The 10,494-nt window shown below is 35.4% G+C and overlaps 1 protein-coding gene across 5 annotated transcripts; it reads right to left on the bottom strand.

The window, feature by feature from the left end:
• Positions 1–1,864: 1,864 nt before the first annotated feature.
• On the bottom strand, positions 1,865–5,618 carry LOC114192200. Of its 5 annotated transcripts, XM_028081843.1 has the most exons (4): positions 5,418–5,603; positions 4,606–4,680; positions 4,034–4,261; positions 1,865–2,262 (listed from the first exon to the last, which is right to left on the bottom strand). In XM_028081843.1, the coding sequence occupies exons 3-4, from the start codon at positions 4,214–4,216 to the stop codon at positions 2,014–2,016; spliced, it is 432 nt and encodes a 143-aa protein (XP_027937644.1). In that variant the 5' UTR covers positions 4,217–4,261; positions 4,606–4,680; positions 5,418–5,603; the 3' UTR covers positions 1,865–2,013. The 5 variants fall into 5 exon arrangements, with proteins under 5 accessions (XP_027937644.1, XP_027937641.1, XP_027937645.1 ...); XM_028081840.1 differs by lacking the exon at positions 4,606–4,680 and having other exon boundaries at positions 5,418–5,618; XM_028081844.1 differs by lacking the exon at positions 4,606–4,680 and having other exon boundaries at positions 4,034–4,257.
• Positions 5,619–10,494: the final 4,876 nt, after the last annotated feature.

Raw genomic sequence — 10,494 nt, forward strand, 5'->3', positions numbered from 1 at the left:
CAGCAAAGTGGAAGAACGGGGAGGGGTAGCGACATGGGTGAAACCCTAACTGTAGTAAACTTTGTTTTCTATGTTTAAAACAGAGTTAAAATTTGGGCCAGACCCAATAAAAATATAAAGTTCACTATATTCTAATACCCACAATTTTAAAACACTTTTTCTTTTATTCTTTTCCAACTGTAACTTATTATCACTAATAGCCACCATTGCCGCCACTGCTCGCCGGTCACCGCCGCTACTGTTCCCCGGTCGTCGCCGTCGTTAACCGTCACCGACGAAGCCTGTTTTTTTTTTCAATTTTTTTTTTCTTCTTTTGCAACTTCGGTATAACTATTTTTCAAAAGAAAAACCTATTTTCACTACAATATTATTACTTTACCATTAGAATTACATGTGGTATGATTATATTTCTTTTGAAAGTGATGTTTCTGCCATAACCCATTATAGTTTCCGTTATAACTTTATAATGGATTTTTCAGTTTCCGATATTTTTCGTTATCCGATATCAATAACACTAGCTAATTTAGACACCTTAGAAGAAATTCAGAAGCTAACCAGGATCTCTAGCAAGATGGTCAGGAGAAAGATAGAAAGGAGATATAATACAAGACCAAGGTAATCCCTCAAAGTTTTCAAAGAAAGAATTTGGTCCTAAGAAAGGCACAATTAACACAAATGGAGAATAAACTTGCACCTTCGTGGACAAGCGCTTACCTCATTAAATTAGTGGGAGGAGGAGCATACAAGTTAGAGACATTGACGGGAAAGAAATACCAAGAATTTGGAATACAGCAAATCTGTGATTTTATTTCAATTGACATTATGTTTTTTCTTTAGTCATGTTTATATTTAATATGCATAAATTCTTGATTTGAGGAAGCGGGGAATGATTCGTTGGAGAAAGTTGGTGGTGGAGAAACTGAGGGCTCGCTGGATCTTCTATGCGGGATGGTTACAATGGAGGTTCCGGTAGAACTCGCACTGGATTTGAAAGAGGACATTAGGGAGCATGATATTTGATGATGCATGACTTGTTTCTTATGCTTAGTTTTGTTGAGTATCCATGTTAATACCAGAGGTTGGTATGTATGAAAATGAACGGTCAGGACAATGTGCTTCTGTTAACATTTCGGTTTTCATCTAATCCCCTAGTTTAGGTGGGAAAAATAACTGTTTTTGTACACTTTTTTACTCTGTTGTTAAACTGCTTATGGATGTCTAGAGTCTAAGTTATGTATTGAATGAAATGTAATATTCATGATAGATCCTTGTCTGTTGGAGGCATATTTGGTCTGGTTTTCCTAAGCTTTGGAATGGCATAATTTCTTGCTACAAACAGTTATGATTTTCTTTAAGTTGGAGCAAGACGCATTATCCATCCTGCTGAAATAAGATTGGATGCAGAACTTTAAATACATATCGTGTTGGTCTTTCACACCACTTACCATTAGTTGCTGATGAAATAAGACTCGAGGACGAACATGAAATAAAGTCCACTGTGATTACAAGAATAAGAACTGAACGGAAAAGTTGTATAAATGGGCCCGTTGTGAGCTGTATCTATGTATGTATGGGATTTGCTTATCTGCTCATATATCATGATGAGGGAGAAATGATTAAATGTGGCATATAATTTTATAAGGTTTAGATAAAAATATAAGTGGAGTTTACTAGTTAAGTATCATATCTGGTGATTCACTAACAAAAACTGCAACTATTTTTTCAAAATGATAGAGATGTAGAAGTATGAATTAAGGGATCATGTATATCTCTACCCAGCGATGCATGTCATAAATTTCCTTGCTACGACCTACCAAGTTTATGGCGTAAGAAGGCCTCTGTTAGAGAAATGAAATCATGTCGATTTGAAAAGTTAATCAATTCATTCAAAGTCTTTCACCGTTATAAATCATGAGTCATCACAAAATCTGTATGGAAGCACATGTTTGACACTGAAAATACAATGCAAACTGATTTTATGGAAGCAAACAAAATATTCAGCTGTCTTTTGGTTTACTTTGTTTCTTCTTCCTCAATTTGGTACTCCTCATCGTCATCATCTTCATCCTCTTCATCATCTTTACTGATTTGGGAAAATTTGCTTAGCTCCCACCTACCTTCATCCTCAAGAACCTCAAGCCCAGATTTTGTGTTACGTTGCTTGACCAAAAGCCAACGCAATAACCGGTCTTCTTTGTTTAGGTAATGCAACTCTTTGTTGATTCCAGGTGTAGCCATCATGCTCATTTGCATCAGCGTCCCCTACATCCATTAAAATTTGAAAATGGCAACACATGCATAATTTCCATTCAAACTCAAGAAATTTTACGTCTTCCTATTTCACCAAAGTCACACTTTCAAACTAAATAAAGTTCACAAAAACTTCACTAAGCAGAAAACAGAACATTCAATAAACATTTCTCAATCATATGTCCCAATTCCCTTTATCTGAAAATCATAAGCTTGTACTCATTATTCTTTGCCCCTGAATCAGCCTGATTCAATCTTCAGAATTTTATAGCACTAGAAAAATCTTCAAAGATAGACATGTTTTCATTTGGAAGGTTGTTAGTAATGCCCTACTTACTAATAAATCTAGAAAAACTGAGCATTAGACAATGGATGAGTCGTGTGGAAGCTACCATCAGGTTCCTGACTACGTGAACCATGCTTTTAGACTTTGTCCTAACGCAGTATCTATTTGAAATTGTCTCTTACCCCAATGCCTGCTGCATAACATGTAATCAGACACTATTGTGGGGGAAGGAAATGGTCTGTAATATGTCATTTCGGACAATTTGTGTTGCAGTAGAAATGATTAAATTTTTAACCACTCAAGGCTGTCTGTGACTAAAGCAAGTTGATAAATTGAGGTATGTTTACTGCATGAAAATTTTTTTGATAAGTCTTAGACCAAAGCTAGGGTGCACCTCAAATTGGTCTTTTCAAACTGAGTTGTGATGGCTCAGTCCAATTACAGACTAATTAATAGAGCTACGGCTAATGGGTTAGTTCAATATCATGATGAGCTGGACAATTTCTCTTATACTATGAATGTTGGTGCTTGCACCATAAATCTCATGCAGAATTGTTGGCTATCTCTATTTGGGAATTACTATTGCTTGGGGTCGTGGTTTTAGAGTTTTAATGGTAGAATCAATTTCGAAGGTGGCTATTTATTTTTTGCCTAATGGTTGCCCTAATTGTCATATGCGTCAGTCTAGCTCATTGGATCATTGGTTTTAGCCAGCAGGAGGCTAATTAAGCAGAAGATTCTTTGACTAAATATGCTAATTCTCTAGATAGTCATTTGAAAGTTTTTGATATTCTTCCTTTGTTCTATCTAATGCCATTTTGGCCGATGTATCTCCCACTGTTTTCCTCATGGATTTTAGTGTTTCTTTTTGGGTAATCTCCTTTCATTCAGCAGTACACATACACCATAAAAATTACATTATTCGGAACACCTCAAGCCAGGAGTTATGCAAACTTTCCAATAATCAAATCATTTAACATACCTAAACTACCAAAGCATTTTTTATATCAGCCTCCTTTATATTAATTTAATGATGTTATACACACAGCTCTGTCCATGACTAATACAACCCTGATAATGAAACAGTTAAAGCAACGAAATTTTGATATGAATAGAACAAGAACTATGAAGCATTCACCTAACTGGTGGTGATCTAGCTACAGACTACTGGTGCACTGATAGTTCAGTTACCACAATGAGGTTAAACGGCAAGACAAAAATGTCTAACCACATAAAAACTAGATCAGAATTAATGTTACAAGAAAACTTAACTATATTATTAGCAAATGAATTCATTAACCTGATCAGCTGTAAAATAAAATAAGAATTAATTGAGTTGCATCATCTAAATAGTAGAGTAATTCAGTGAAGTTCCTGAAGTATTCTCTAGGCTCAAAATTACGTCAATACTTGCATCAAAACAGGTAATATAAACAACACAACAAAAACCAATGATGCATAAACTCACTGTAATGCATCACATACAATCAACCTCACCTGATAATATCTGCCATCCAGCTTCTTCACACCATATCCCAATTGAACGATTCCGAGATTCTTAACATCAGTGACAACCCCATTTCTTCCGGACACATGTTTTCCCACCCTTACAACTAAATCCAAAATAGCTTCTTTCGCGATATGAGGTTTAAACAGAAACATACAATCGTAAGGAGGCATCTTGTTACTCCTAATTGGGCACAAACAAGTCACCTAACAATCTATCTGCATGCAATAAATAGCAGTTGGTCAAGAAGGTTAATCAAAAGTTTTCACTATTGTTTTTCAAACTTCACATAACAATGATAAAATGTCAGAATCTAAAAACAATGTCACTATTGGGATAAACTCGAAATTTAACCATGAATCAGACAGTATGGTCTAATAACTAGGATCTATCATAGTAAAATCACATTATTAATATTCTTGCAATGGTCATAGTCATTCATCAACCCTTAGTGTAGGATTGCGATATGATAGACAAAACAAGTTGCAGTGAAAAGGAACTAAAGTAGCAATGCAAAAGCTTTAGGGTTTTTAGAAGAATAGAAAAGAATAATACAAAGTACCTAGACAACAATTCCGATGTTCACTAGGGTGTCAAAGTGAGCCAGATGTTCACTAGAGGTGTCAAATGAGTCAACCTGGCTCACACAGCTAAAAATGTTACGATGTGACTCAACTCACTACGGTCTATTTTTTTGTCATCTTTGAATATTCAAATTAAAAAAAAATATATTTAAAAGTAAATCGCATAAACCAACAATCAGAAAACAAAAATTGTATTTAATCTAATTTAATAATAAACTACTCCAAAAACAAAACATTTTTTTCAACCATCTAAGCTTGAAGGCCCCCTGAATTCTAAAGGTTGCTGTAGATGCTAGATTCTCTAAATGAATGAACAATGCAAATGCCAACCCTCCCTTCTTCCCTTTTTTAATCCAAGACTGGTTTAGAAATTGTGAGTTTTGAAACAATATTGTTATTGGCAATTTTTCATAATTGTTCCTATGTGCGGATGACAATTATAATAAGAACGAATGAGTAATATTTGAATTATGCAAATCTAAAAGCTTCGAACTTTTTTACTTGGTAAAGCTTTTCCAAGCGCGAAAACATTATAAATGCTAAAAGCAATTAGTATCCATTAGCACATATCCATTTCCTTTTCCCTATTAACAACCAAACAAATGCAAGCTTAATTTAATCGTGCAATGAAATCGGGATTCAGGTTCAAATTGATGGAGGGGTTAACTTACAAACCCTAGAAAATAAAAAAACACAGAGGCAACAGAGGAAGTAAAGGACTGCCTGACCACGAAGTGTTTAGTGAAAGAGCACGCAATCGAAGATGATGGAGACAATTTCGGAAACCCACCGGTCCAGGACGAGGGCAGGCGGTGGTGTTCGGCGAAGGCAACCAATTGAGCAACGGTGGTGTTCGACCAAGGCAACCAACTAAGCGACGGAAGTGTTTGGCGAAGGCAAGTAGCCGATGTTCACGAAGCCAAGCAACTAAGCAACCGCGATTACTGTCATTTTCTTTCTCTTCTGGCCCGTGGATCGGGTCAAATTAGAGTTTTCGAATTGTTGGGCCTCGTAACATTTCTTTTTTGGTATAAATATTAGATCATAAAGTTTGGAAAAAAAAAAGTAGAGAATGCTCCCCATCCATATTTTATTTGTTTTTTTTTATTAAAATAAGAAAAATATAAGGAATGAGTTTTACAATGTATGTTTAGCTAAACTTCTCCTCAAACTTTTACAATGAGAAATTTGTTTATAAATTAGAATGAACTTACATATAAATTTACTATTAGCTTTCGGAGTTTAAGCAAAAGTTAATTTTTTTTTAATTTCCACTTCTAGATATGTTTTTTTTTAGAAATTTTATTAAAGTTACAAATTAATTTATGCAATATAAAATTTGTTTTTAAATATATTCTCGAAAACTTAGATGCACGAGTTTGATTTTAACTTGTTGAAAATTTAATTTTTCTTTTCTTGCGAGTGTTTGTAAAACTATTTTATCTTCTTTTATTCAGAATTTTATTTTTTGTTTTTTGTTGAGGAGTTGATTGAGCTTTTAGTGTATAAGGTGATGAATGGAATATATTTGGTTTTCTTTTGCACGATTGCAGCGAGAGTCTTGAGAATGTTACCGATGTTGATTATATTAGAAGCCTTTTAAAGACTTGCCAATGGCAACGTTGGAGAACAGAGTATGATGAGGACATTACATTGCAGTCGTAGTGAATGAGAACAATTGTAGTTGATGTTGTTCACCATGAAATATCTGTCAATAAATTCCATCAATCTCCTTCTTCATCTCTATCCTTTTTCACATGACTAAAAATCTTGTATTTTACTTTCTTCATCAGTGTCTTCAATAGCCTTCTTTACACATTTCCAAACTACATTAACCAATTTTTTGTTCAGTAAGAGTCACATCAATATATCCTCGTATACATTTTCACTTCTCCTACAACTCTTTTCTTCCATGATCATTTCAAAGTCCAACTTGTATACTTCTTAATAAATTCAAGAGAAGTATAAACATCTATCACTCTTGGGCATTTTCCATTAAATATTAATATGACTAATGTTGTATGAAAATTGGTCCAATTCTTACTATGATAGTATCTGACTTGTCCTTTTCATTTTCTTTTCTTAATTTTAAAAGGAGAAGCCTGGGGAAACAGATTTGGAGAGAAACTCTTAAAAAATAAGCAACTTAATTATTATAAAAGAAAAGGAGAGAAACATAATTTTTTGTAAAAAGCTAAATGGAGTGAATAACAAAAAAGTGTGCACATCGTAGTGTCTCCATCTTCATCTCATCTTGATGAAGGATTATCTTGTTCCTTTTTAAGATTATTGAATATGGTGTGACTTGATTAAGAAAGCTAAGTGAAATCCCCACTGGACATTAAGATAGCAAGCTATCTAGATGTGAAGGTTCCTTTCACAAAGCTCAAGAGAAGAAGATGATGGATTGATTCAAAACAGAAAGGAAATGGAAAGCACATAAACCATAGAAAACCAAGAACAATTAACGGAAGAAGAAAACATAAAATGGAAAGGAAAGGAATGGTAAAAATGTGAGAAGCACGCCACTACAAGGCTAGGCTACAAGCCATGGCAACCTTGAAGATGAATGGATGTGTGCCGCCACTTGCTATGCAAGATAAGGCTTAGAAGTATTCACTCCCAAGGGAGGAAAGTCTCACAAATGGTTGAGACACAAGAGTGTTTTTACTTCAAAATGTTCAACCCTTTTACATGTCTAGGAGCAACCCTTATATAGAAGAGTTTAGGGGCCTCTAAGCAAATAAAAGATACCTAAGGATGTCTCTACAAAAACCTAACCCTAGCTTCTAGAAACTAGGTCAAATAAGGTTACAAAAATGAGAGACAAAAGAGCTAACTATGGTGTGTGCAAGGCTAATTTCGTTCTAGCACAAAAGGAGACCAAGAATGTGTCTCATATGTCTCTAGAAAGTGGCCATAGTGTGCTAAAAACAAAGGAGACCAAAGGTACATAGGTACACTTGCTTTATGCCTTTTCTTTATGCTTTATGCCTTTGCTTTACTCTCTCCTCCACATCATTTATGCTCCCCAATCACCATGTGCCACCTAGCATTGCTTTCTTACTCCTAATTAACCTACAAAGCAAATAAACATAGATTAGCATGTTGGCTTAAGTCAAGTCAACTATAGTCAACAAGTCAAACCTAGTCAAAGGTCAACAAGTCAACTAAAGTTGATTCAACTAAGTCAACTTAGGGTATCAAAAATAACAAACATAAATGAAAGGGATGAAGGATTAGTGAACTTCCTTTCTAAACATGCTTAGTCTTCTTAAGCATGTGCCTCCATCCTTGGTTGGGGTCAATCCTTCATCATCCTCCCCTCCTTGGAGAGAATTTGACCACAAATTCTTTAAGCCTTTGTAGATGGAGCTTGACTTGATTTGGGGGAGGATTTGCGTCTCCCTTTTTTAAGCTCTTGTTCCATCCTTTCTAAGGATATTACCCTTAGCTTTGGTTAGGCCATTTTTATTTTCTAGAGTACTCTTCCTCTCTTGCTTGTGCTTTGGGCCTTCCTTTTTGGCTTGGGAAGAGAAGGAAGAGTGATGCACATCTTGCTTTGGAAGAATTTTTTTGTAGGCAAGTAACACCTTAGTGAAAGCTTGCCCATTTTCTTTTTCTTCTTTATCTTTTCTTATTATATTTCTATCCTTATTAACTTCTTGAGGTGATAGAGGTTGTAAAGTGGTCTTTTTCCCATTTATAAAGAAAATGTATTGGTTGGTATGACCATCATGTAAAGATTGTTTATCAAATTGCCATGGCCTACCTAGTAAGATATGTGTGACTTCCATGGGAACAACATCACATAACACCTCATCTTTATAGCTTCCTATAGAGAAGTTAATTAGGACTTGTTTATTGACATCTATTTCTCCCTCTTTACTTATCCAAGCAAGCTTGTAGGGCTTAACATGAGGAATGGTCTCTAAGCTAAGCTTTTCCACCAACCTTGTGCTAGCTACATTGGTACAACTTCCTCCATCAATAATTAGAGAGCAAACCCATTTGTTAATTTTGCATCTAGATTGAAAAATGTTTTCTCTTTGAGTTGGCTTAAGCTCACTTTGATCTTGACCTATCATGCGCCTTAATAACATAGGGTCTTTCTCAAAAATTTTAGTTTTATTAGAGGAAGAAGATTCTTTTGAAAGAGAATGGGGAGATGAGTGTTCACTTTCAACATCATTACTCTTCTTTAAGACCATGGTCCTCTTGGTTGGGCAATTTAAAGCAATGTGATTATAACCCAAACATTTAAAACATTTAATGGAACTTGATCTTGAAGAAGTGGAATGGTGAATGTGATCACTTGGAGATTTACTTTTACTTGGTGGTTCTTGAATAGAGTTAGAAGGGAACTTATCATGTCTCTTTTTATCCTTTCCCTTCCATGAGTGACTAAAGTAGTGGTTGGGTGAGTAACTCTTCCTTGCCCTTCTTTTTCTTTTCAATTGAATTTCAATCCCAAGGGCAAGTGTGAAAACATTTTCAAGAGTGGAGTACTCATACAACTCTACTTGGTCTTGTATGTCTCTCCTAAGACCACTCACAAATCTTTTTATTTTCTCTTTGTTAGTTTCTTTTATTTCAACCCTATGCATTTGAGACTCTAATTCTTTAAAGTACTCACTCACACTCATAGAACCTTGGTGAAGCCTTTGGAGCTTCAAAAGAAGTTCCTTCCTATAGGAGGGAGGAACAAATCTAGCGCGCATAAGAGTTTTAATGTCCATCCAAGAAGCCGCGGGTGGCCCTTGGTCATAATTCTTACAAACTTTATGCCACCAAGTATTGGCATATTCCAAAAATCCTAAAACTACTAGATCAACTTGTGCTTGATCCTTTACATGATTTTCATTGAAAATTTGATCAACTTTAGCTTCCCAATCAAGGAAGATTTTGGGATCACTTCCTCCATAGAACTTAGGAATCTTTGGAGTTTGCTTCTCTTGTGATGGGTTGCGCCTAGAATGCCCTCTTTTCCTAGCCTCTCTTTCTTGCTCCCTAGCTTCAAGCCTTTGAATGTGCTCTTGGATTCTTAGGTCACTTTGCTCCTTGTCTTTTCTCAATTGTTCAAGGGTCTCCTTCCTAGACAACTCCAAATCCCGAAGTAATCTCATCAATGTATTGTTTTTGTTTAGAGTAGGTGCATTTGATGAACTTGCCATGGTTCCTACAACAAAAACACTCAAAGCCAAGACAAAATAAATGAATTAGGAGTTAGACAACATGAAAACCAAGACCAATTCCAACCCAAAATGTAACCCAAGTGTTTAGATCACTCTCCCAAAGTAATAAGGCAAGGTTACACTCAAAGCTCCTCCAAAGGAGTGAAGCAAACACTTTTAAAAACTTGTTCAAAACCTTTCAAATGCAAGGCAAGTGATTCGGCCACAACATCCCAAGAGTTTCAAGAAAAGAAAACTACTAAGACAAAACAAAGAACACCTAGTGACAAGCAAGAAAAGCACAAAAACAAGGAAAGCTAAACTCTAAAGAAGAAAAGTTTGAGACAAAACTTTTAACAAGACTAAAACAAGAAAAGCACATTTTAAAGACTCTATGGAAAGCGCTTAACAAGCATCTTCAAGTCTTAAATCATGCATACACCAAGAAAGATCATAACCAAGTTTAAGCATGGAACTAATTAGCCAATATCACCCAATTCTCAAGTATGAAAACTAGTAGCATAACACCTAGTGAAAAACACACTTTTAGTTCACCAAGGAGCAAGGTTGCTCTCGGTTTTTAGGCAAAAATTGGTGCAAATTTTTCTTCTTTCACAACTAGTTTCATAAAATGGTGAGAAAGAGTTTTAGGTGGCTTGGACACTTAGTTCCTCAAGTTTTAGGCCAAAATCA

The sequence above is a fragment of the Vigna unguiculata genome, chromosome 7 (genome assembly GCF_004118075.2).
Source record: "Vigna unguiculata cultivar IT97K-499-35 chromosome 7, ASM411807v1, whole genome shotgun sequence".
Lineage (NCBI taxonomy): Eukaryota > Viridiplantae > Streptophyta > Magnoliopsida > Fabales > Fabaceae > Vigna > Vigna unguiculata.

Bases quoted from the DNA above. Each gene is read 5' to 3' on its own strand.
- LOC114192200 (XM_028081840.1), bottom strand. From the start codon at position 4,216: ATGCCTCCTTACGATTGTATGTTTCTGTTTAAACCTCATATCGCGAAA. The intron at 2,263-4,033 runs GTGAGGTTGATT...TAATGGATGTAG, and splicing joins TGGATGGCAGATATTATCAG to GGGACGCTGATGCAAATGAG.